This window comes from Balaenoptera acutorostrata, chromosome 6, assembly GCF_949987535.1.
Source record: "Balaenoptera acutorostrata chromosome 6, mBalAcu1.1, whole genome shotgun sequence".
Taxonomy (NCBI): Eukaryota; Metazoa; Chordata; class Mammalia; order Artiodactyla; family Balaenopteridae; genus Balaenoptera; species Balaenoptera acutorostrata.
Window position 1 is genome coordinate 89,807,265 of NC_080069.1, and position 27,223 is coordinate 89,834,487.

The window sequence follows — 27,223 nt, forward strand, 5'->3', positions numbered from 1 at the left end:
ACATGCCGCAGAGCAACAAAGCCTGTGTGCCACAGCTACTTGAGCCTGTGCTCTAGAGCCTGCGAGCCACAACTACTGAAGCCCGCACGCCACAACTACTGAAGCCCACGCACCTAGAGCCCGTGCTCTGCAACAGGAGAGGCCTCCGCACCGCAACAAGGAGTGGCCCCCGCTCGCCACAACTAGAGAAAAGACTGTGCACAGCAACGAAGACCCAATGCAGCCAAAAATAAATAAATAAAAACCTTGAGGATATATTTTTTTAAAAAGTTCTTTTGGAAAGAACGAGGTTTTAATTTTCTTCTGACATTCACTAAATCTTCACAAATATTCATGTTGCAGACCAAACCTGGACCACCCAAAAAGCCAAAGACCCCTTCTGGACAGTCAGCCTTGGTGTATTGCTACAACTGCGGACAAGAAGGCCATTACGGACATGTAAGTTTAAGTGGAATTTGGGCATAAAGCATTCTGTTGTTCAGGAGTGGTTGCTGAAAGATGAGCCCGAGTAATTCTGAACACATTTCTTTTATAAACTAATATCTTGAAGTAAGACTTAATATATTTTCAACTAATTTGCTTCTCCTATCCCTACCAGAGTAACAGATCTGTCAGAGCACATTCTTCTAAATGTTTTAAGTATACATGCATGTTAGTCTAAAACAAATACAACTCATAGAATCATTCAGACAAATAATAGTAGTCAGTAGAATGGTTACAGTTCTCACGAGTTCTTAGGATTACTAGCACTTTGACCCAGCCAAATCGCGATTTTTAGATTTTCTGTATAGTTCTCCAGTATCTCTGGTTTCAGTGTTCAGTTAAATCTTTACCACTCCCATGCAAACCCTGACGCTCGCTAGTGGAAAGACGGAGGTGCTGCATCATCAACCATCCTGCCTACCCCACAGATGCCCCAATTCCCTATCCAACCTGCATATTTCCTAACCCTAACTGAAAGGGCCAAACTGTGTGTGTCCTAGATACTGAGGCGTCAAAGCAGGAACTTGCTGCTGTGAGGTGGGCGTGAGTCTCCTAGCCAGTTACCTCATTAAGCATGAAACAGCAGCAGCTCATCCCGGAGGCAGGATGCAGTAAGAGTAGACTCACAGCCCATACGTTCTGGGAATCTTGAGACAGAGGAGGAAAGGCAGTGGCACAAGAAGTAGAAAATCTGTATGGAGAAATACACTCCCAGTCTCCAGATAGGCTTCTAATAGCCTAGAAACCAAAATATACTAATATCAAGTCAGATCTGATGACAGGAGGTGGAAAGCATGCAGAGGTAGGGAGTCTACAAAATGGATAGAGGTGTGAGCAGTAGGATGGAATGGTATTGCAGGTCACGTGTTGAGTTCTGACCATGGCACTTCACCAGTGCAGACCTTGGGGGCAGAGCTCTACCATACGGCGAGAGACAAAAAGTCTGGAGAAGAAAAAGTGGGGGACAGAGTCCATCAACAGATGGAGTTTTTCTTCCACATTGGGACAGCAGGACCATGGAGTGAAGGGATAGAATATGAAAGATAGGATGGAGCTCTGATCCTCAGTTTTAATTTTTGCTCTACTACTGACTTAACCCTGTGACTTAAAACAACCCACTTTTTCTCCCTGGTCTCCAGTTTCTTTATTTCCAAAGCAAAGAAGTTGTACAGGGAGAGCTCTCAGCACTGATTTGTTATTTCCAATGTGATCAGATTCATAGTATGGAGATACAGACGGAGGGACCTTGCAGTATAATTACCTCACTTCTATAGAACTCACACTGAAAAGCTAGTTTGAGAATACCTTTTTTTTTTTGCAGAATTATCATCTCTAGATCTTTTACTGCTCTGTGTATTCCTCCTTGTTGCCAAAACTCAGATGTTGTTTAGCGAACATATTCACATAAGCAGTCCACTGCCACACAAATCACACAGATGTACAATTTATGCTTGCTTACCTCTTTAAAGCAAAAGGGTATAATTTTAGCATTTATGTTTGTTCAATTAAGGAAAAACAATTAGAGTTGGACACATACTGCTTACTAGTCACTCCTGTTAATGTAGATAGGAAATATATTAAAAGCATTTGGAACTTATCCCTGAAATCTAGATTTAGATAATTTTTAATTTACCATAAAGCAAATTTGGCAGCCTCATTGCTGCCATAGATGAAGAACTCTAGATTATCCACACTAATGAAGAAGATCAGTGGTGTGGGTAATCCAGAATAGTAGATAAATTATATAGCCAACTATCAATTGTCTGTGCTAATGGAGGGGACCAGCGATGTGGATAATCAAAATATAATTTACATTTAGCTTTGGAAAGTGTTTATAGTACTGTATAGCTCTGTAGAGCCACATCAGTCTAGACTGTATAGGATCCAAATAGGAGACTGGGTAGGTAGTTACAGCTGTCTGAGGGCCCCTCCCCTTCAGTTTCAGAACTCCAGCTCTATAGATGTTAATAAATAGCTTCTTCATGTGAAAGATACTCTAAGGGGAATGTGGCATCGCCCTTCCCTAATTCCACTCACTCTAACTGGCGAGGCAGGGACAATCATAAGCGGCTCTATATGAGGCAAACTGAAATAGAAAACAGTACTCACCATGTAAAGAGGCTACTCCAGGATGAGTGGGGCGCTGGGAGTATATCAAGAGCTCTAGTACCTTTTTGTAATTGTAATTTGCTCTTAATATTCTGTAGAATCTGTCTTAGTCTATTCAGGCTGCTATAAACAAACTACCATAGACTGAGTGGCTTGTAAATAACAGGAATTTATTTCTCACCACAACCATGGTGCAGAATCAGTGTCTTGTGAGGGCCGCTTCCTCATAGATGGCACTTTCTTGCTGTGTCCTCACACAGTGGAAGAGGCTAGAGAGCTCTGTGGGGTCTGTTTTACAAGAGTTCCGCCCTTGTGATCTAATCACCTCCCAAAGGGTCCACCTCCTAATACCATCACCTTGGGGTTTAGGTTTCAACACATGAATTGGGTGGGGGGATACACAAACATTCAAACCATAGTAGAATCTTAGACCCAAATCATTAATGGGTATCCTTTCTTCTGGAAACTTGGTGCCACCATGGATAGTGATTTATAAAAGCAATTCTTTATGTTACCCTATAGGTTTGCCTTATAACTTTCAATACCCAAAAAAGCCCCAAAAGATCCAGAAACTCAACAACAGGTTAAATCTGAAGATAGTTGGAAGAAGGAAATTATAAAGATAAGAACCAAAATTACTGAAATAGAAAACATGATTAATAGCATCCTCAAAACCAAAAGCTGTTTCTTTGAAAACATTTTCTTTTCAAAAGAAAAGAGACTTCTGGAAAAACTGCTTGAAGAAAAGGAAAAGATACAAATAAACAATGAGTGAAAAAGTGTAAATAGCTTAACATACAGTATAATTTTTTACTTAAAGAGAATACTGTATAAACTTCATAAAGTTCAGTGTTAGGGACTTCCCTGGCTGTCCAGTGGTTAAAACTCTGTGCTTCCACTGCAGGGGGCACAGGTTTGATCCCTGGTGGGGGAACTAAGATACTGCATGCTGCGTGGCCAAAAAACAAACAAACAAAAAATAAAGTTCAATGTTAAATCTGAAAATGCAGATAAAATAAATAATTCTCTGCAAAAGTATAAATTAATCAAAATAATTGAAGAAGAACAAACTTACATGAACCAATACCACTAAAGAAACTGAATTAATAATCAAAATTCTCCCCACCAAAATATACCAGACCCAGGTAGGTTTGTAGTCAAGTGTTACCAAACCTTTATTCAGATAGATAATCCAAAGAACACCACTCACCTTAGTCTGTGAAACTATTATAACCTAAAAATACTTCAAAATATTTATAGAATGTTACCATTTTTGTGAAATCTGAGCACTTCAAAGTTATACTATTGTTTATTGGAATATTTATTAATGGTAAGAGTATTAAAACATGAGAATGGCAGGCACCAACTTTAAGACCATGGCAGCTTCTGGAAAGGGAAAGAGATGAATGGGAAGTGGGAAGGAGAGTTACACAGAGGATCTCAATTATATCGTTAATGCTTAGGGGGAAACAACTAAATTAAGGGTAAATGTTGATTTGATAAAGCTAAATGGTTAGGTACAGATTTCCATTACTTTATTTTCTATACTTAAGTGTATATTTAGAATGATTCCTAGTTTTTAAAATCTACAAATTATGTTTCTAAGTATATGGTGGCCAGTTTGGTCAAGTATCTTAGAATTACAAGTTGACCTCTTGCACTGTTGGTGGAAATGTAAATGGATACAGCCACTATGGAGAACAGTATGGAGGTTCCTTAAAAAACTAAAAATAGAACTACCATACGACCCAGCAATCCCACTACTGGGCATATACCCTGAGAAAACCATAATTCAAAAAGAGTCATGTACCACAATGTTCATTAGCCAGGACATGGAAGCAACCTAAGTGTCCATCGACAGATGAATGGATAAAGAAGATGTGGCACATATATACAATGGACTGTTACTCAGCCATAAAAAGAAATGAAACTGAGTTATTTGTAGTGAGATGGATGGACCTAGAGCCTGTCATACAGAGTGAAGTAAGTCAGAAAGAGAAAAACAAATACCGTATGCTAACACATATACGTGGAAACTAAAAAAAGAAAAAAAAATGGTTCTGAAGAACCTAGCGGCAGGACAGGAATAAAGACACAGACGTAGAGAATGAACTTGAGGATAAGGGGAAGGGGAAGCTGGGACGAAGTGAGAGAGTGGCATGGACATATATACACTACCAAATGTAAAATAGATAGCTAGTGGGAAGCAGCCGCATAGCACAGGGAGATCAGCTCGGTGCTTTGTGACCACCTAGAGGGGTGGGATAGGGAGGGTGGGAGGGAGACGCAAGAGGGAGGGGTTATGGGGATATATGTATATGTAGGGCTGATTCACTTTGATATAAAGCAGAAACTAACACACCATTGTAAAGCAATTATACTCCAATAAAGATGTTAAGAAAAAAAAATTACAAGTTGAGTATATAATGACAAAGTTATGATAAATCAGCTAAATTCTAGGCAGGTATTTCGCATACTTTCTTCCTAAGAGGTACAGATTTTCTCCATTATCTGAAAGTAGAGCGTTCCTGTGAAACCTTTCCTAAGCCAAAGTAGCTGTAAAGCGAAGAAGCAGTTACCTTACAACACATCTTTCAAACGAATGCAAAAAATAAATGGAGATAAGGCACAGATGCTCACAGACACAGTTCAAAGCTATGGCGGCTTGAGGCCGAGATGCTGAGTGTAGTTCCTGGGGAAGGAGCTTGGTGGTGCCACTCCCACTGCTCGGGGTGCTCACTGTCTATAATGGTTGCTGCAAAACAAACGCTAAACTCTATTTTCACTTTTCACCTTTTCTTGTAAAGGTGAAAATCCTCTTCATATTTCTTTCTGCTAGTGAAAACAGGTCTTTCATAAAAATGAAGCGGTATAAAGCAAACTTTTTAAAAGCAGGGGATACTTGTAGTTTAATTTTTCTTCAGTACCTAGCTCAGAAGCACTGAATGTTTATAATAGATTTTAGGCAAGATGGCAGAAGACAGAAGCGGAAAGTTCCAAAATGAAGCCTCTTTCAAATGAAAGACATTATTTGGTTTGAGACAAGCTGAATGGATATACGTCACAGACCAGGATTAACAAAGCCTACTACATGGGACATGGGTCAGGCCAAGGATGTGGATTTGGAAAGTAGCAGCTACCAGAAGGCCAGAGTTAGGAGAGTAGGGAGCTGTCCTGGGGTGAGTGAGAGGAGTGATCTCTTCTTGAGTAAGGGGAGCAAAGAGAAGAGAGGTTTCCTTCAGAATTACCTAGGAACATTTTCAAGCTAGGCGCAACCCACCACCACCCTGCTCCCCACCATAAGAATCACTGCCCTTGTGAGCAGTGAGTGTTGACTTAAAATAAGCTTGCAAAAACTACTTGTGTGGATGAAAGGGAGTAAAGGGCTAAGAATTTACCCCCACATTGAGGGTGTAAATGTGAAGAGAAGAAGAAAAGGAGAAACACTTGATGGAAGGCTGTTAGAAGAGACAGACAAGCAAAGAACTGATAAAACATAATTTTAAATAAAATAAACCCTCCAACAGAGGAACAAGGCATTGCTGGGGGAGAGGGTTGGCAGGGAAGATTTTAAAAAGATAAGAAGGGTTTTGTAGGTAAAGAAATGAAGAAAATCCAAGCCTGAAAGACTAGCATGTAAGCACGATCGGGTGTTTGGCTGATCCTCCCAGTGTCCCAGCAAGACCACATCCTGCAGCCACAGTGTGAGTATCAGCAGTGGGGGCTCATCACTAATTACAGTGGTCCATAATCTTACCAAAAAAGTTGTCTGAACAGTGTGACCTTGTGACATCATAATTTCAAATACAATTTGCAGGAATGTACAGAAAGACGAATGTTTAACCAGACCTTTCCAACATCTCCATTCATCTACTACTATGATGACAAATACGAAATCCGGGAGAGAGATCAGAGAATAAAACGAAAAATGAAAGGTATGTTACTAGATTTCTCACTAAATCACCTTTGCAATAGTTCCTAAATTTCTTTTTTTGCACTGTCTTTGCAAACTGCTTTGTGGGCCTTTGGTTAGGACAGAAAATGCTTTTAATAATTACTATAGAAACTGGAACTTTCTTTTTTTCTTTTCTTTTTTTAAAATTTATTTATTTAATTTATCAATTTTTGGCTGCGTTGGGTCTTTGTTGCCCTTGAAAAAAAAAAGAAAGCACGCGGGCTTTCTATAGTTGCGGCAAGTGGGGGCTACTCTTTGTTGCGGTGCGCGGGCTTCTCATTGCGGTGGCTTCTCCTGTTGCAGAGCTTAGGCTCTAGGCGCGCGGGCTTCAGTAGTTGTGGCTCGCGGGCTCTAGAGCGCAGGCTCAGTAGTTGTGGTGCACGGGCTTAGTTGCTCCGCGATATGTGGGGTCTTCGCAGAACAGGGCTCGAACCCGTGTCCCCTGCATTGGCAGGTGGATTCTTAACCACTGCGCCACCAGGGAAGCCCGAAACTGGAACTTTCTTGATCTCCAGAAATCAAGCACCTACTTCAAAAATCCTGTGTTGTAACCTATTCACAATGAACATTTTTTTCACATGATGATCATTTTAGAAAATGTCCAGAAAATACTTAACATCCGTTTATACATGCAGAGTTTTTAAAGGCTCCTTTGAGATTTTTCTTTTCAACAAATAATTATGTTCTCCCTCTTTATATCTCTAGTATTTTTCAAGCAAAGAAAAGCTTTCCCTGCTAGGTGATTCCTGGAGCTTCCACAAAGAAGTCATTTTTTATTGGCCACCATTATGAACAGAGCTCCAGATCCACAGCCACCTCCATTTCTTTATTTGCTGTTGCTAACATAATGTTCTTTCTCACCAAGTTATTTTATAATTTAGGCTTATTTTCTCTGCCACTCTTCTTTCTTGCCATATGCTTCACAGTGGTTTACAAAGTTACTTCTTTTGCTTTCAGGACCAAATAGTTCTATATTTTTCAAGTTAACGCATACATTGTTGACCCTTGACCTTTTCATTATTCTCTTCCAGACTCTATCTGAGTTCAGGTCCTTTCAAAATGAAGATAGTAATTTTGGAGGAAAGTAGAGGAATTACTTCTCAACTCCTGCATATTTTGCATATTTTATCTCTCTATGTAGAGAAATTATAGTACAAGAAGATAATGATTAGCCAACTAAATTTTTAAAAGATTACAAAAAAATGCACCAAAATGTCATCTCTGGATTAAAGGGTTGTGGATGCTTTCTTTTTATAATCAGGGAAATATCCTTTGTTCTCCTTTTTAATTAGTTATATCAGCAACTCTGTGGCACAGATCCACTTTGAGGCTCACTATATTGGACTTTATATTTTATACTGAAGTCTATAAGTAATTATTGACACTTACTTTTGCTCTATATTCTAGAATTCATTTTTGTCCCCTAAATATACTACTTCGCACTCTGTCCCATTTTTTTATTGGTGACTTCTTTAATCTTTCAAGGTTCTGTTGACCTTAGTTTTCATCCCTCACTGTAACCTCATCTCCCACTTATCCCATCAGAATCACTACCATCAGACGCTTACAGTAAGAGGGCCGAGTCCTGATAAAATATAACATCAAATCTGGCACTTAAACCTCTTAGATACTCAAGTGTGTGCACATGTGCACACTCAGTCTCTAAGCCAGTGATCTCTACTCTGGAGGAATAATCTGGAGGAATAATCTCCTATCCAGTATGGCATCCACCTGTAAGTACTGTGGCCAGACTTTATCTTCAGAGTATAATTGAAATGTCATATGAAATTGTCAAAAGGCCACATTATACATCTTGCTTCACCTTACCATCAAGGGCTGTCTCTTTATCACTGCAGGAACTTGAATTGGTCAGACGTGACTTTTCACAAAGCTGACATGATTACTGCTCTCACTGGTCCCTGTCTCCCTTGTTGAACCTAGTTAAACTGTATTGAACAAAATAAGTATCATTGGATTTCTGGATGTTTTCCATGTTTAGAAATATAGAACTACAACCATTGAGTTTTTAGTGAGTGATTTTTTTACCTTAGTAAGGGCTCTTTAGAATGTCATATCATTAATGCATTTACATGTCTGGCTTCCCTCTCTGCTAAGTTATTTACAGACCAGTGAAAGCTCTGCATGGACTGTCTAGCTGCTGAATATGCAGAAATACTTTTATGTTTTCCAGAACTCCAGAAGAATGGGGACTTTCCAAGGCAGTTCAAGAGGCCTCATATGGAAGCAGCAGATAAGAGGCCCCACTGTGATATGAGGAAGAGCCATGCCTCATGGAGAAATAACACATGGCCTCAAGAAAAGAAAGAAACCCAAAAAGAAGCCATGAACAGGACCAGCAGAGAGCGTGAGAAGCACAGGAAGGCTGACAGGTGTCATGAAGTGGATGAGGACTACCCCAGGGGCCCCAGAGTCCACTCTTCTCCTGGCACTGTCAAAACCCAGAAGCCTCACAAGCCCTTTCACCACTCATCGCATTACCACAAGCCAAGAGAAGACAGGCTGCCCAGAGAGGGCAGGAGGGTCAGGCATAAGAAAAAGGAGAGCTGTTGGGAGGATGATGGCAATGATAATTTATTTCTCATTAAGCAGAGGAAAAAAAAGTCTAAGCTGTGAGTTAGCTTCTGATTTGGCTTCCCAGTGTTTGGTCTTCATGTCTACAACATCCTGGCAATATTTGTATTATCTATGATTAAATAAAATGAGGTTTTTGTTTTTGTTTTTTTAATCTCAGCCATACCTAGAGCTACTGAACAAAGTCCTTGGAGATCTCAGTTCTCTGTGTCCAACAGGTTGTTAGGTAAGAAAACAGAAAGATAAACTCGGACTTCCCCTGTTCCAGGACGTCATTTTTATTCACTCAGTACCCTAGGGATAGGAAGAATTAATCTTTTCACAAAAAAATTTTTTTTAATATTTTGAAAAAATAGAAAAGCTCATTAAATGTATGCAATGTATGAAAATTAAATCCTTGCAAGAAGATAAATTAATGCTAATATGAAAAATTCATCACTCTTTTTCGGCATTCCTTTTTTTTTTAATATCGGAAAGGATAATAACTATATATCTAAATCTGGGTTTTCTTGCTTCTGAAGCTGGTATCAGAATCTTACTTTGGTCAGAGTATCACAGGCTGAAAATGAAGGTGTCGTCATTGAAGCACTGAAGAGACAGGGAATTAGGTTTTAGAGCAAAATACAAGTAAGGAATCCATCCAGAGTAAATGTTGAGAAACAGATTTCCTGAAACAAGTGAAAAGAGTCATCAAAATTTTTAACTTAATCACAAGGAAATCATTTTTACCATTTTTACAGCCATACTTGAGGAAGACTGTCCCTCACATATTTAAGATGAATATCATCCAACTTAAAAAATTGTTTTGTTCTCATGGGTTTTTTAACTACCACAGAGTTATACAGAAATTTTTATACTTGTGAACCTTTTGTACTTATCAGAGCCTAATGTTAGAATAAGAAAAATAAAATGTCTGAAATAGAATAAATAAATTTGTCTACTATGTAAAAAGACAATGAGAGTTTGAGTAGTGACAAAGGGCGTACTTGGGTTGGACAAGTGACTAAAGTTATAAAATATCTATAAACTGGGGTCAAATGCCCTCACTGTGCCCAAGCACTAGCTTTATGCCAGAATAAAATGAGATGGAGAAACAAAATGTTTCTCCATGTTCTCCAACAATTGGAATCTTAAATTTGTGTTTTACTCTTTGTGGAGTACACAGTCCGCTGTATATCTGGTAGGATTAGCTCTTTTCTTTTGGAGGGCAAGGGAGAATCTCTTCTCTAGAATCAGACTTAGTGTCTTTAGTTTACCACCTTCCCTGTGGCTGCCCAGCTTTCAGCTAAGTGCCAAGCGTTCGTTGTGTTGGTGGTTGGCTTCCTAACATCTACTGGGATTGTTCTGACCCTAAGGTAAGTGGGCACAGTCTTTTAATACCCTGCTAAAAGTGGCAGCCATGAAAAATGGCTTCATAGAGTGGTAAGCCTTGAGATAATTGGCATTATTTCTCAGTAGAACCTGGGACAGGTGTGGCTTATTACTGATGTGGTGTGACTAGCATTCCTTCATATCTGAGGACCTCTGCTTTCAGGGCAGAAATGGGATTGCCTTTCATACTTAGAAAATTGTTTGGAGGAGGGAAGAAACGAAGCTCTTCTTCTATTTGTTTCTGCACATTACCTTCTTTTTCCTCCCAAATTTTATTTTTTTTAATTAGACAAACATTTTGTTCTGGGGTGTAATTTACCCTTCAGGTCCATGCATTTATATGCAGATAGGAAAGGAGGCTGAGCTACTTCACTTTGGGGCATTAGGATGATAAGGAAAGAACAGAAGCACAAAAGGAGCTTCTGCTCCATTTCCTCTTCATTGCCCTTGGCACCTGGCTCTTACACCAAGTGTTCAGTTAGTCAGTCTACTCACACACTAACTTTCCATACAAGAACGGGGAGTTTAAAATATTTAGTGATTTGACAATCAAATAAGACTTTAAATGGATAAATGTGGTTAAGAGAAAAGGAGATGTCCCAAACCATAAGGATCCACATAGTTGCTAAGATTGAGAAGACTCTAAACATCTTTTGCCTCTGGTCCCACTTTGATTAGAAACAGCCTGAGTAGCTCCTTTCCTGGGTTCTAACTTGATTCATGTTTGGCATTCTTAGAATAGAGCACAGAGAAACTGTCTCCAACTTTCTCAATGGAAAGCCTTGCTTTCATGGACCATGCTACTGGCAGTGCCTATTATTTCAGAACCATGCTATTAACAGTGCTTATTATCAGCTCTTTATGTTATACAAGGAGTACATATTCTTTTTAAGGGGGAAAAATATTTTAAAAAATTTTTTCTAGTTACCATCTGTCATCATACAAAGTTATTACAATATTATTGACTATACTCACCATACTGTACATTTCATCCCCATGACTCATTTATTTTTTAACTGGAAGTTTATACCTTTTTTTTTAATTGAATTATAATTGACTTACAGATTATATTAGTTTTAGGTATACAGCATAATGTATAAAGTGATTCAGTACTTTATACATTACAAAATTATCACCACGATAAGTCTACTTACCATCTGTCACCATGCAAAGTTATTACAATATTATTGACTATGTTCCCTACGGTGTACATTACATCCCTGTGATTTATTTATTTTATAACTGGAAGTTTGTACCTCTTAATCTCCCTCATCTATTTCATTCATTCCCCCCACCTCTCTCCCCTCTGACAATCACCAGTTTGTTCTCTGTCTATGAGTCTGTTTATGCTTTATTATGCCTATTTCTTTGTTTTGTTTTTTATTCCACATATAAGTGAAATCATATGGTATTCATCTTCCTCTGTCATTTATTTCACTTAGCATGAAACCCTCTAGGTCAATCTGTATTGTTGCAAATGACAAGATTTCATTCTTTTTTTATGACTGAGTAATATTCCAGTGTGTGTGTGTGTGTGTGTGTGTGTGTGTGTGTGTGTGTGTGTGTGTATCACATCTTTATCCATTCATCTATTCATGGGTACTTAGGTTGCTTCCATATCTTGGCTCTTGTAAATAATGTTGCACTGAACATAGTGTTTTCGAATTAGTGTTTTTGTTTTCTTTAGAAAAAGATCCAGAAGAGGGGAATTCCCTAACAGTCCAGTGGTTAGGACCCCTCGCATTCACTGCCAAGGGCCTGGGTTCAATCCCTAGTAGAGGAACTAAGATCCCACAAGCCGCGTGGTGCAGCCAAAAAAAAAAAAAGAAAATACCCAGAAGTGGAATTGCTGGATCATATAGTAGTTCTATCTTCAATTTTTTAAGGAACCTCCATGCTGTTTTCCATAGGGGCTATACCAATTTACATTCCCATCAACAGTGCATGAGAGTTCCCTTTTTTCCCACATCCTTGCCAACAACTTGTTATTTCTTATCTTTCTGATAATAGCTATTGTGACAGGTGTGAGGTGATATCTCATTGTGGTCTTGATTTGCATTTCCCTGACGATTAGTGATGTTGAGCATCTTTTAATGTGCCTGTTGGCCATCTGTAGATCTTCTTTGGAAAAATGTCTATTCAAGTCCTCTGCCTATTTTTTAATCGGGTTTTTTTTTTTTGATATTGAGTTGTATGAGTTCTTTCTATATCTTAGATACTAACCCCTTATCTAATATATCATTTACAAATATCTTCTCCCAATCAGTAGGTGGCCTTTTTGTTTTGTTGATAGTAGCTTCCTTTGCTGTGCAGAAGTTTATTAGTTTGATGCAGTCCCACTTGTTTATTTTTTGCTTTTGTTTCCCTTACTGAGACGACATCCAAAAAAATATGGCTAAATGACAAAGAGCATGCTGCCTATGTTTTCTTCTAGAAGTTTTACAGTTTCAGGTCTTATATTTAACTGGTTAATCTATTTTGAGTTTATTTTTGTATATCATGTGAGAAAGTGGTCCAGTTTGATTCTTTTCCATGTAGCTGTTCAGTTTTCCCAACACCATTTATTGAAGAGGCTGTCTTTTCCCCATTGTATATTCTTGCCTCCTTTATCGTAGATTAATTGACCATGTAAATGTGGGTTCATTTATGGGCACTCTCTTCTGTTCCATTGATCTGTGTGTCCGTTTTTGTGCCAGTACTCTACTGTTTTGATCACTGTAGCTTTGCACTATAGTTTGAAATCAGTGAGCATGATACCTCCAGCTTTGTTGTTCTTTCTCAAGATGGTTTTGGCTATTTGGGGTCTTTTGTGTTTCCATATAAATTTTAGAATTATTTGTTCTAGTTCTGTGAAAAATGGCATTGGTATTTTGATAGGGATTACAATCTGTAGATTGCCTTAGGTAGTATGGTCAGTTTAACAATATTAATTCTTCTGATCCATAAGCACAGTATATATTTCCATTTGTTTGTGTCATCTTTAGTTTCCTTCATCAGTGTCTCAGAGTTTTCCAAGCACAAGTCTTTTACCTCCTTGGTTAGGTATATTCCTAGGTATTTTATTCTTTTTGATACAGTTTTAAATGGGATTGTTTTCTTAATTTCTCTTTCTGATAGTTCATTGTTAGTATATAGGAACACAAAAGATTTCTGTATATTAATTTGTATCTTACAACTTTACTGAATTCATTTAGTAGTTCTAATAGTTTTTTGGTGGCATTGTTAGGATTTTCTGGGTATAGTATCATATCGTCTGCAAACAGTAACAAGTTTTACTTCCTTTTCAATCTAGGTTCCTTTTATTTCTTTTTCTTGTCTGACTGCTGTGGCTAGGACTTCTAGTACTGTGTTGAGTAGAAGTGGCAAGAGTGGGCATCCTTGTCTTTGTCCTGATCTTAGAGGAGATGCTTTCAGGTTTTCACTGTTCAGTATGATGTTAGCTGTGGGCTTGTCATATGTGGCCTTTATTATGTTATGTTCCCTCTATACTCACTTTGTGGAGATTCCCTGGTGGTCCAGTGGTTAGGATTCAGCACTTTCACTGCCAGGGCCTGGGTTCAATCCCTGGTTGGGGAACTAAGATCCTGCAAGCTGCGTGACGTGGCCAAAAATAGATAAATAAATAAGTAAATGTTAAATTTTGTCAAAAGCTTTTTCTGCATCTGTTATATGATTTTTATTCTTCAATTTGTTAATGTAGTGTATCGCATTGATTAATTTGTGGGTGTTGAACCATGCTTGAATCCTGGGATAAATCCCACTTGATCATGATGTATGATCCTTTTAATGTACTGTTGAATTTGGTTTGCTAATATTTTTTGTTGAGGATTTTTGCATCTGTGTTCATCAGTGATATTGGCCTGTAATTTTCTTTTTATTGTGGTGTCTTTGGTTTTGGTATCAGGGTGATGCTGGCCTCATAGAATGAGTTCAGAAGCATTTCTTCCTCTTTAGTTTTTTGGAATAGTTTGATAAGGATAGGTGTTAACTCTTCTTTAAATGTTTGGTAGAATTCACCTGTAAAGCTATCTGATCCTGGACTTTTGTTTGTTGGGAGTTTAGGTTTTTTTGTTTTTTTGTTTTGTTTTTTTTATTACTGATTCAATTTCATTACTGGTAATTGGTCTATTGGTCTGTCATATTTTTGATTTCTTTCTGATTCAGTCTTGGGAGATTATATATTTCTAGCAGTTTATTCATTTCTTCTAGGTTGTCCATTTTATTGGCATATAATTGTTTATGTTAATCTCTTATGATCCTTTGTATTTTGATGATGTCAGTTATAACTTCTCTTTCTGATTTCCTCTCTTTTTTTCTTGATGAATGTGGCTAAAGTTTATCAATTTTGTTTATCTTTCTTAGTTCTTAGTTTCATTGATCATTTCTATTGTTTTTTGGTCTCTATATCATTTATTTCTGCTCTGATCTTTATTATTTCTTTTAGTCTACTAACTCTGGGTTTTGTTTGTTCTTTTTCTAGTTCCTTTAGATGTAAGGTTAGGTTGTTTATTTGAGATTTTTCTTGTTTCCTGAGGTAGGCTTGTACCACTATACACTTCCCTCTTAGAACTGCTTTTGCTGCATCCCATAGATTTTTGTATCATTTTGTTTCCATTTTCATTTAACTCCAGGTATTTTTAAACTTCCTCTGATTTCTTCAGTGATCCACTGGCTGTTCAGTAGCATATTGTTTAGCCTCCACATGTTTGTGTTTTTTGCAGTTTTCTTGTAGGTGATTTTTAGTCTCATACCATTGTGGTCAGAAAAGATACTTGTATGGCTTAAGTCTTCTTAAATGTAATGAGACTTGTTTTGTGGCCTAGCATGTGATTTATCTTGAAGAGTGTTCTGTGTGCACTTTATTTTTTTTCCCCCACCCCCCATGTGCACTTTAAGAGAATGTGTATTCTGCTGCTTTTGGAGGTAAAGTTTTATACATACTCACACGCACACACACACACACACACACATATATCATATATATATATATATATCTGATCTAAGGTGTCATTTAAGGCCAGTGCTTCCTTATTGATTTTCTGTCTGGATGATCTCTCCACCAATGTAAGTGGGGTGTTAAAGTCCTCTACTATTATTTTCAAATTCTCCCTTTATGTTTGTTAATATTTGCTTTATGTATTTAGATGCTTCTATGTTGGGTGCATATATATTTACAATTGTATATCTTCTTGTTGGCTAGATCTCTTTATCATTATATAGTGTTCTTCTTTGTCTCTCATTACAGTCTCAATACAGTCTATTTTGTCTGATGTAAGTATTGCTACCAAAGGGGGAAAATGTTTTTAACATAAAAATCATACTTAATTCTTCTACCCAAAGATATGATTAAAATTCTTAGTGTCTGTCTGTCCACGCTTTTTTCTATACATAAATATATTGTTTTGTAGCCTGTTTTTCCACTTAATAATGAAAATCTTTCTTTCTGATCAAACATATATCTACACCATTTTCAATGGTTACATGATATCCTATTATATAGTTATACCATAATTTATTTAATCAGCTCTCTGTTGTTGACTTTTTTGGTTGCTTCTGATTTTCATTATTAAAAAAAAAATCCCTCTACACACATTGTATCTTCTTCAGCTATTCCATATAAAGCAGAACTTATGAACTTATGTGTCAAAAAACATGCATATATTTCATGCAAGTTTTAGTACATGTTGCAAATTACATTCCTAGCAGTGTATGAGAGTGTTCATCTCCCCACTCCCACAATGACATGGAATATTTTCATGCCTTTTTCTGTTTGCCACTCTGATGGGCAAAGAAACGTTATTTGTTAGTGCTGCAGGGAAAAGATTGATACGAGCTGTGTTTGTAAGAGACAGGGTTAACAGTATACCAATAATCTGTTGATAAAAGATACAGAACGAAGCTGCTCATAGGAAACAACTGAAAATTCTTCTGCCAACAAAAGATTACATACAAAATAATAGGATCACTATCTTGATCCCCTGATCTTATCATTTTGACTTTTCACAGTTTAGAGGGTACTGCTGGCATCTAGTGAGTAGAGATCAGGAATGTTGCTAGAATTCTACAATGCACAAGACAGTCTCCTACAACAAAGAATTAACCAGCTCAAAATATCAGTAGTGCTGAGATTGAGAAACCCTAATTGAAGCCCCAACCCCTTTCTCAAAAGGAATTCTCCCTAGAAGAAGTGGGTGCAGGTTGCCTTCCACATCTGACAGGATGTACCCTTATCTTGTAAAGCTTAGACGTTCATCAGATTGTGCTGGTGTTTGAGAGTTTGGTGGGATATGTCTCACTCATCTGAAATAAGAGCCTCTAGTTTCATGGCATGAAGCTGTTTCAGAGTTGTGCTATCCAGAGAGAACAACTTAAGTTTCAGGTGCATTTAATGTATGTTTAATGTATATGATGGACATTGTATTGGGTTGACCAAAAGTTCCTTTGGTTTTTAAGTAAAACTAAAAGCCACATTTTTCATTTTAACCAAGAACCTTATTGAACAGTGTTTTCACCAATTTGTTCCACTACTTTCTGCCGTTTTTCAGGCAACTTCATAATTCCATCTTACCAAAACTTTTTATCTTTTTGAGCAAAGAACTGTTCCAGGCGCCTTTTACAGTCTTCCAGGGAATTGAAATTTTTTCCATTAAGAGAATTTTGTAAAGAGCAAAATAAATGGAAAACCGAAGGTGCAATGTCTTGTGAATAAATACCCATCCTAACAATTGTGAAATAAATCAGCCTTTAAAGTGATTTACTGGGAAATGTTTCCAATAAAACACGGTAAGGGAGTGGGGAAGTGGGACAGGGAAGAGAAGAGAAAGAATCCAAACTGGATTCCTTATCAAATCAGGGTCCCACAGAGGGTAGCTCTCAGACTCCCAAGGGAACACTAGAGACAGCAGGGGCCACACCTCAAAGTTGCCCTGATCAGGGGTAAAGGAGTATGTGTGTCTATATCATTTTTTTGTTTGTTTTAAATCAGCCATTGTTTAAGAGCTGCTCCAGGAGCCTTTCCCAATCAACTCTGGCTCTAGACAAAGTGGGTTTGGGCAGTGAGAAGGCAGCCTCCTGACAGAGACACAGGAATATGAATGAAAAACATCATCTGCTATAACTGTAAACTCGGAACAGCCCTTACCACAAAAGAATACTTGGCAGTCATACACCAAAAAGTTTTTTAATTTTTGAATGCAGAAAATACAACTTCATTTTGATGTACTGTATGTAATCATTTTCTCAATAAGAGTTTATCAGCTTGTGGTACCCATTTATGACAGTGCAAAATGAAAGAGCCCAGAATATCAAATTTATTGCAGCATATATCGTAGTCTTTATCAAAAGTAGTTTCAGAAATTTCTACTTCCAGCCAAGACTGGAGTAACAGGGATCAGATATACCCTCCATCCTGAAACAATGTAAAAATATATGTGAAGCAGTTTTCAAGGCATTGAACATAGACAAGGAAGAAGAGTGAACTTTGAGAGATGGCCTTCTGATTGCCCCAGCTGACTGCATGGAGGGTTTCCCAATTGTGGAGCAAGGAGGGGAAACCCAGGAAGAGCCTCACTGAGGAAACAGAGCTGGGAGCCTGGAGAAGCCAAAATGTCTAGAGTTTGCAGATTGGATTACCAGAAAGGAGAGAGCTGCATAGAGAGCCCAGAGATCTATCTGTAGAGGGTCCCCAGCTAAGTACTGGTCAGTGCATATGTGTGAGGAAACCACCTGAAAGGATTAGAGGGAACTGTATCCGGAACTCACACAAGGCCAAGAATAGTTTCTGTTCTCACCAGTCAGAGTGGAAAACCTCATAGTTCATGCAGCAGTGACTACAGTACTCAGAAGAGTTTTTGGTCTAAACTTGGTCTAAACTTTTCTCTGGTTCTGCCTAACTAGCTTAAAAACAAGACCTGAAAGAGTCAGAGTGTTTCCAAATAACCAATTCCAAGAACAAAGCTCAAGAATATTTATAGGAATAAAAAAATATGCAGCACCCAATAAGGTCAAATTGACAATGGAATACTACAAAAAATGCAAGTTATAGTAACAGAAGATCCATGGTTGCCTGGAGGTGGGGATGATTGGGTAGGGCAGGAAGATTACAAAGGGGCACAAGGAAACTTGGGGATGGTGAATACCTTCATTATCTTGATTGAGGGATAGTTTCACAGATGTATATATATGTCAAAACAAAAGTCTAATTTCATTCGTAATCTACTGGAAACATTTTAATGTTTTTTCACTGAATTGGGAATATTCTGGGGAAAAAAAAAAAGGACAAGGCCAAGGATCAGTAGTCCGCAGGCCATCCTCAGTTTTGTTTCCTGCTTTGCACATGGGGGCGCTAAGAAGGAGACTGATCACAAGGCACATGTCCAACTTTTGGGGCCTGGGGGAGGGCAGTAGCTGATCTCTCAGGCCTAAGTGGTAGGAAATGTATCTAAGAGGCATGCTGGTGAAAATCTGCACCAGCACTGGGGGACCATGGCCCACAGGCTGATGTCTAACTTCCTGCCCTAACATTCAAAGCCTTCCCAGCTTAGCTTCTGCAGTTTTTCACTCCTCTTTCTCCTCTGCCTCCTTCACCCTTCCAGACCCATTGGATAAATGATTAGGTCATGCTTTACCTATGCTGTTGCCTCCTTCCAGAATATCCTATTCCTCTTTTATGACCACCACAGACAACATTAATCCTTTGGTATTCTTATTGCCTTTTGAGTTATTTAGTCAAAAGATGTTTGCCATGGACCCTTTTTGTGCCGGTAGTAGTACTGATTAAGGTTGACTTTACTAAGAAATCTCAAGGCTCAGGGACTAACAAGCAATTGAAGAGACAAAAACAAAAATGACTTTATCATACAGGTGAGGACTGCAGGGATGGATATGGATCGTCCTGTCAAGGAGAGTCAAGGGGACTGGGCAGGACCTCTCTTGCCCAGGACTTCCAATGGGTCTTCATAACAGAATAAAAAATTTCCAGGGTAACGAAAGGGAAGAGCCCTTCAAGGAGAAGGAATCTTGTCAGTAAAGGCATGGAGATATGAAACAGCAAGGATGTAGCCCATGCTCATTTCCTAGGGCACAAACTAGATGGCTTAAAACAATAGAACTTGTTCTTTTACAGTTCTGGAGGCCTGAAGTCCAACATCAAGATGTCAGCAGAGTTGGTTCTTTTTTTTTTTTTAATTTTTAAAAAATTGAAGTATAGTTGATTTATTATACTATATTAGTTTCTGGTATACAACAGTGATTCAAAATTTTTATAGATTATACTCCATTTAAAGTTATTATAAAATATTTGCTATATTCTCTGTGATGTAAAATATATCCTTGTAGCTTATTTATTTTATACATAGTAGTTTGTACCTCTTAATCCCCATCCCTATTTTGCTCCTCCCCCATTCCCTCTCCCCACTGGTAACCACTAGTTTGTTCTCTGTATCTGTGGGTCTGCTGCTTTTTTGTTATGATCACTAGTTGTATTTTTTAGATTCCACATATAAGTGATATCATACAGTATTTGTCTTTCTCTGTCTGACTTATTTCACTTAGCATAATGCCCTCCAAGTTCATCCATGTTGCTGCAAATGGCAAAATTTCGTTCTTTTTTATGGCTGAATAGTATTCCATTGTATATATATACCACATCTTCTTTATCCATTCATCTGTTGATGGACACTTAGGTTGCCTCCACATCTTGGCTATTGTGAACAATGCTGCCATGAACATTGGGGTGCAGGTATCTTTTTGAATTACTCTTTTTGTTTTCTTCGGATATATACCCAGGAGTAGAATTGCTGGATTGTACGGTAGTTCTATTTTTAGTTTTTTGAGGAAGTTCCATACTGTTTTCCATCATGGCTGCCCCAATTTACATTCCTACCAACAGTGTACAAGTGTTCCCTTTTCTCCACATCCTTGCCAACATTTTTTATTTGTGGTCTTTTTGATGATAGCCATTCTGACAGGTGTGAGGTGATATCTCATTGTTTTTTGATTTACATTTCTCTGATGACTAGTGATGTTGAGCATCTTTTCATGTGCCTGTTGACTATCTGTAGGTCGTCTTTGGAAAACTGCCTATTCAGGTCTTCTGTCAATTTTTTAATTGGGTTGATTGTTTTTTTATATTGAATTATATGAGCTGTTTATATATTTTGGATATTAACCTCTTACCAGTCATATCATTTGCAAGTATTTTCTCCCAGTTAGTAGGTTGTCGTTTTGTGTTGATGGTTTCCTTTACTCTGCAAAAGTTCCATTTGTTTATTTTGCTTTTGTTTCCTTTGCCTAAAGAGACAGATCCAAAAAAATATTGCTACAATTTATGCCTATGTTCTCTTCTAGGAGTTTTATGGTTTCCAGTCTTACATTTAGATCTTTAATCCATTTTGAGTCTATTTTTGTATATGATGTTAGAGAATGTTCTAGTTTCATTCTGTTAAATGTAGCTGTCCAGTTTTCCCAGCACCACTTATGGAAGAGACTACCTTTTCTCCATTGTATATTCTTGCCTCCTTTGTCATAGATTAATTGGCCATAAGTATGTGGGTTTATTTTTGGGCTCTCTGTTCTGTTCCACTGACCTATGTGTCTGTTTTTGTGCCAGTACCATACTGTTTTGAATACTGTAGTTTTGTAGTATAGTCTGTGGTCAAGGAGCATGATACCTCCAGCTCTGCTCTGCCAGTTGGTTCCTTCTTGATGCTCTGAGGATAAATCTGTTCCCTGCCTCTCTCCCAGACACTGGTGGCAGTCCTTGATGCTTCCACACATAACTCCAATCTCTGCCTCCATCTTCTCCTCTATGTTTCTATGTGTCTTGGCTTTAGGGCCAATCCTAAGACCAAGATGGTCTCAAGGATCCAAGATCCTTAATTACCTCTGCAAAGACCCTATTTCCAGTTAAGTTCACATTCATGGGTACTGGGGATTAAGACTTGTATATATCTTTGAGGGGAACACTATCCAACCCACTACACACCCCCAAGAACTGTAAGAGGAGTTGCTTCTACCGTGCTGCACTTTGTTTTTATTCCCTGAGCTTTTATGGGGGATGCAGTATTTCATCTGTTATTCTCTGAATCTCCATTCTGATGTATACTTTTCTTAAGGCTATTTTAATTTATAATTTCTCATCTTGCATATATTCTCATACCTGAATTCCTCTGTGAAATATATGTTGGGTAAATAAATGTATGATCTGAAAAGCATCTCTCAGATTTGGGGACGTGTAGCTCTTTGGAGATCTTTACCAAAGGAGTTCCAAGATAGCGGTGGGCCAAGAAGCCAGACCACAGTGCATTGAGGAGAGAATGAGCAGCTGGGAAGAGGAGAAAATGTACATCTCTTTGTAAACCCTTGGCTATGAAAGGTTAACAGGACAGTGGACTCTGCCTGGTTGCTGTTGACAGGAAGGTGCTGAAAAGGGGATGTTGGAGAACAGAAGAAAACTCAACTGATGGCACTCAAGGAGGAGGGAAGGGATGTCTCCAGAAGGATGCCTGAAATCAGTTGAAGGCAGGTGTGTAGACAGGTGAGCAAGGTGAGGAAATGGTATCCTCAGTGCCTCCCTTTCGATGGAGAAGGCTTTTCCAAGAATAAGGGAATAGGGTTGAGGGGAGTAGGGAGGTATAGAAGGATCACCAAAGACAAAAGGAAAGGGGAGATCTCTGGGGGGCCACTGGAATGGTGCTGGGGACCCAGGCCAGGTCAGAGACCAGGAGCTTCCTATCTCTTATTCCCTTGAGGGAAGGTCCTCTCTGGAAATGCCCTGTGGCAGCCCGAGTGAGGACAGAAGGTAGGTACACATGCAAAGGAAGGATTTCCCGTGGAGAAACCAGACCATCACTTCCTTCCCTCTGAGTTACCTGCATCATATCAAAGAGTTCAGCCCTGTACACACTAGCAAATAGTCCTAACAAATTTTCACTTACGTCCCCCAAGTATGTCCACCAAACATAAGTTAGCCTTTTAAACATAACAGACCAGTGTAAACATATTGCTAATCAGATGCTGTCACAAGGACATGTGCCTTTTTGAGCTCTGATAACTTGTGACCTCCTCTCAGGGCCCCGGTTTCCTCGTTATAAAATTGGAAGCAGTGAGATCAACCTGGATGAGTTCTTAGTTGCTCCCTGCTCTGATGTTCTATGGTCTAATGGTGACTGGAATCCCTGGGCTTAACCAAACCAGAATCACCACTGGCTTCACTCAAGAGCCATAGTGATGACCAGTGTGCAGCACTGCCTCTCTGTGGGCAGCCCTCAATCTACCAGCAGCTCAGCAAGGCCCCAGCCTGCCCAACTCTTGTCATTGAATTCGCATTAGCAACTCATGGCCCTTACAGTGAGCGTCACCTGGCTGTCTTCCCATGACCCAGCCTCTGAGAGCCTTCTTACTCTATACAGTCTCCTTCTCTGTCCATCTTTCCAGCTGCTCATGTCAGACCCAACCTCTCTCCGAGGAGAGTCTTCCAGCTGATTCCTCGTGACCCCACAAGCCAATCCCTCATTCATGCCTCACCAACCAATCACAGGCGTGGCTGGTGCACAGCCTAGGAACTTTATATAAGTGCCATGATAGCTGGTTAAACATCACACTTGTGGACCTTTTTAGGAAAAGTTGAGTATCAATCCCTTGATAATGAACATAATCCCTCCATTTGATACTGTTTCAGTAGGAAACCCAGTTTCAGCATGGGTCATGTCCCCTCACAGCACCTTTTTGAGCATACAACTAGTGTTAAGTGCCTAGAACTGGCTGGTGTATGGCAGCCTCGTGGAGTCAGGTCTCTATTTTTAGCTTTTACACAATTAATTGTTCAATCCCCAAAGCCACAAGTAAGGAGCAGTGGTCACAGAAGAAAGTAAGAGCCACAGTTCCCATAGCAAGGCAGATGGGAACCCATAAAGTACCCAGAGTTCACACCACAACCCATGCCCTGGTCAGGTGTGGCCCACTCTGGACCTCCACACTGGGCCATCCAGCCAACTCAATAAACACTTCTTGAGTATCTCACCTGAGCCAGGTCCTGCGCTGACAAGGGCTCCCCTACTCTTGAGGAGCTCTCGTTTTCTCTAGTGGGTGAGACAGATTCAAACCCCATTCAGTTCTACAACAGATTATAAGATAGCTGTTATGTCCCAGGCACTGCACTGAAGTCAAGGTACAGTGATGAGCCAGTCAAATATGATGCATGCGCTCATGGGGCTTGTAGCCCACGGAGAAGACAGACTCTGTACGAGCAAGTTGAGTGCTACAAAGTGTTCCTGGTGTAGAGTAGGGACTCAAACATACGTTGATAGAATAAAGAGATAAAGGCCATGTCATCTTTCTCCTTTCTCACAGGATCCAGAATGGGACCTGACACAGGCGTCAGTAAATGAATGTAACTCACTGGTCCCCAGCACCATTCTGTGTGTGATATTACCAAAATAGGGGTGACTAAAACCTTAGTCCACTGGACTGGGAGGTTGCCCTTCCAAATGGAAAGGTCCACAGTAGTTCCTTTGGGAAGGTGGCTTAAGGCTGGAGAGGGTGAGTGTGGGACTCCCATTGTAGGGTTTTGGGGGGGTACACAGGTTGCTGGTGTTGCTCTGTCAAGCCTCAGGCAGACAAAACAAGACAAAGCTTGCTAAATTATCATTGTGAGGTCTGTTGTTCAAACGGAAGATAAGAGCAAAGAAAATTCAAGTCTACTAACGTAATGCTGTAGCAGAAATCGCCCTGATCTTTCAGAAAACAACCACACAGACACTTCCTTAAAGAAGTTTAGTCCAGGAGGACTAATTTTTTTTCTAATCCAAGTTCCCTGTTTCAGAAAGAAACCCCATGAGTTTCAATACTGTCGTCTGTTGTAATCCATCAGACATGTCTCCTGCCCTCAGAGAGCTTCCATTTTAACTGGAGGAGAGAGAAACCCTGAAATGGATGGCAGTAACTCAAGTTAAAAAGAAGCCCAGATGTGAGACTGTGCAGGAAGGGGTCACTTGCAGGGTCAGTGATGCTGGGGACCCAGGAAAACTTCACAGAGGAGATGACCTTGGAATTGGCCCTTGGAGCAGAGGGAAGACTTTGACGTGTAGGATAAGATGAACTACGTTTCAGAAGAAATCCAGGTATAGGCAACATCCGGATGTAGGAAAATCTAGAGCACACTTAAGTAAGAGGGCCTAGTTCATTTGCCTTGACCATGGATAACATGAAAGGGAGTAGAGGGAGATAAATTGGAGCAAGATCACTGAAGGCTCCAAATTTCAGGCCAAGGAGTGTGGTCCTCTGTGTTTCATTTTCCTTATCCATAAACATGGACATAATACCCTCTCTCCTGCAAGAATTAAAGTATCTAACATATATGAATTATATATATTACTTGCTTAGTGTCTGATAGATAGAAATGCTTCATAAACAGTAGCTAACACCGTGGCAGTGGTAGCAATAGGGAACCATCATGGATTTTGAGTAGGGAAGTGGATGGCACCCTCAGAGATGGGTTTAGATTAACACAGCACCACACAAATTAGCACTTTTAATGATATTAGTCCTGGGACTTCCCTGGTGGCGCAGTGGTTAAGAATCTGCCTGCCAATGCAGGGGACACGGGTCCGAGCCCTGGTCCGGGAAGATCCCACATGCCGCGGAGCAACTAAGCCCGTGCGCCACAACTACTGAGCCTGCGCTCTTGAGCCTGCGAGTCACAACTACTGAGCCCACGTGCCATAACAACTGAAGCCCGTGGGCCTAGAGCCCGTGCTCTGCAACAAGAGAAGCCACCACGGTGAGACGCCCGCGCACCGCAACGAAGAGTAGCCCCCACTCGCAGCAACCAGAGAAAGCCCGCGTGCAGCAGCGAAGACCCAGCGCAGCCAAAAATAAAATAAATAAATAAATAAATTTATAATAAAAATTTTTTAAATTAAAAAAAATATATTAGTCCTTTTGGACATTGCTCTTCTAAGAATTAAGTGTTCTTTATCTGCCTTTGCACAGAGGGTGGTGCTTGGTTGCATCAGTCAGGGTTCTCCAGAGAAACAAAACCAGTAGGATATGTATACAGAAAGAAAAAGACGTATTTAAGCCCACACAGCTGTTGGGGATGGCAAGTCCAGAATGTGTAGGGCAGCCATCAGGCTGGAAACTCAGGCAGGACTTCTGTCTTACAGTTTTGAAGCAGAATCCCTTCTTCTTCAGGAAACCTCAGTTTTTACCCTGAAGGTCTTCAGCTAATCGCATGAGGCCTCCCCACACTGTGGAGGGGAATGTCCTTTACTGGCAGTCAATTTATTGTAGATGTTAATTACATCTACAGACCACCTCCCCTGAAACATGTAGACTAGTATTTGACCAAACAGCTGGGTGCCATCACCTAGTCAAGTAGGCATACAGAATTAACCAGCACCGTGGTCTTTATCTCAAAGAGGGAAACTGAGGCAGAAACTTGGCAAAACCCTAATCCCTAGAACATGGTACCAGGCCTGCCAGATAACTTGTGTACCTTGGTGATCATTTTACATTATTTATTCCTGCTTCCTAGGTAAAAGTCTCCACAGACCAGAACCAAGCCGAACCTCTATGGGGTGTATTGTGCCAAACGCTGATGGAGCCAGAGATGCAGACTTTGACTTGGTGCCAAGAAGCCCTTCCTGACTGGAGTTTCCAACAGTGGGACAGACCACCTGGGATGCAGTGGGCTCGAGGTCCCTGGAGGTGAGCAACCAGAGGAGATTCAAACATCCCCTGAGAGTGGGACCGGGCACCAGGAGGGAGCCCCTGCAGAGGGTCTATGAATTCTGATAACCCTAGATACTATAAATGTTGCTCAGAAAAGTCCCTGCTTCTTCCTCCTCTCCACACCCCTCCCCTACCCCGAAGTGAGGCGTCAGAGGTTGGAACCTCCCCGAAATGGAAACCATCTGCGTGCCTTTCTCACCCTTCCTCCACCAGCCTCCTCTCCCCAGCCAGCTTCTCCTGGTTAATCTTTCTGGGAGGAGAGCTTGTCAAACTTGCCTCTGCCTCAGCCTCCTTTCACACCCCACCTCACCCTCCACGCCTACCCCCGTGGAGCCTCGGGGGGCCCAGGGGATCCACCATCGTCCTGGACAAGTTATGGGTCACCAACCACTTCTCTTCTGTGCCTACACCCAGTTAATCATTTCTTCCTGGTGATTTGTATGGCAACCCTCTTGCGCTTAGCTGCTAAGGGGAGTTTTCTGGTTTCATTGCCTCAATTAACATTGGCCTCCTGGGTCACGCTGGATTCCCCTGCCAACCCACCACAGACCTGGCCTCTGAAGCCTGCCTATCTATGCTCCAGGGGGTTCTTGTCTTCTCAGGGGCCTTCCCTTACCATCAGCAAGCCAGGCTATGCATGCAGCACCATCTTGCAAGGGATGGGGAAATCTCGGCCACTGCAGGATTCTTGAAGTTCTGGTGGATGTCAGAGCTGCAAAGGCCTGAAAGGTTGTCTAGTTTACTCTGGCCCACCCGACTTCACCCCCACTTTACAGATGGGGAAACCGAGGCCAGCACAGGGAAAAGGCTTGCCCATGGTCATTCCTCAAGTCAGAGGAAGAGCCAGGCGTAGGCTTTGGGGCCCTCTCCCTCAGCCCCCTCTGTCTCCCTCTGCCACACTTTGTCAACAGAAAACAGAAAGCATCTCTGAAAACATCAACATGTTAGGAGTGAGTGAAAAAATGTGTTTCGTGTTTAAAT

At 40.2% G+C, this 27,223-nt stretch overlaps 1 protein-coding gene across 1 annotated transcript; it reads left to right on the top strand.

Moving 5' to 3' along the window:
* Positions 1 to 313: 313 nt before the first annotated feature.
* LOC130704539 (zinc finger CCHC domain-containing protein 7-like) lies at positions 314 to 16,428 on the top strand. Its single transcript, XM_057548835.1, has 3 exons — positions 314 to 438; positions 6,410 to 6,527; positions 8,739 to 16,428. The coding sequence occupies exons 1-3, from the start codon at positions 334 to 336 to the stop codon at positions 9,179 to 9,181; spliced, it is 666 nt and encodes a 221-aa protein (XP_057404818.1). The 5' UTR covers positions 314 to 333; the 3' UTR covers positions 9,182 to 16,428.
* Positions 16,429 to 27,223: the final 10,795 nt, after the last annotated feature.

Coding starts and splice junctions, on each gene's coding strand:
- LOC130704539 (XM_057548835.1), top strand. CDS start 334: ATGTTGCAGACCAAACCTGGACCACCCAAAAAGCCAAAGACCCCTTCT. Junction 439..6,409: donor AAGAAGGCCATTACGGACAT/GTAAGTTTAAGT, acceptor TACAATTTGCAG/GAATGTACAGAAAGACGAAT. Junction 6,528..8,738: donor AATAAAACGAAAAATGAAAG/GTATGTTACTAG, acceptor TATGTTTTCCAG/AACTCCAGAAGAATGGGGAC.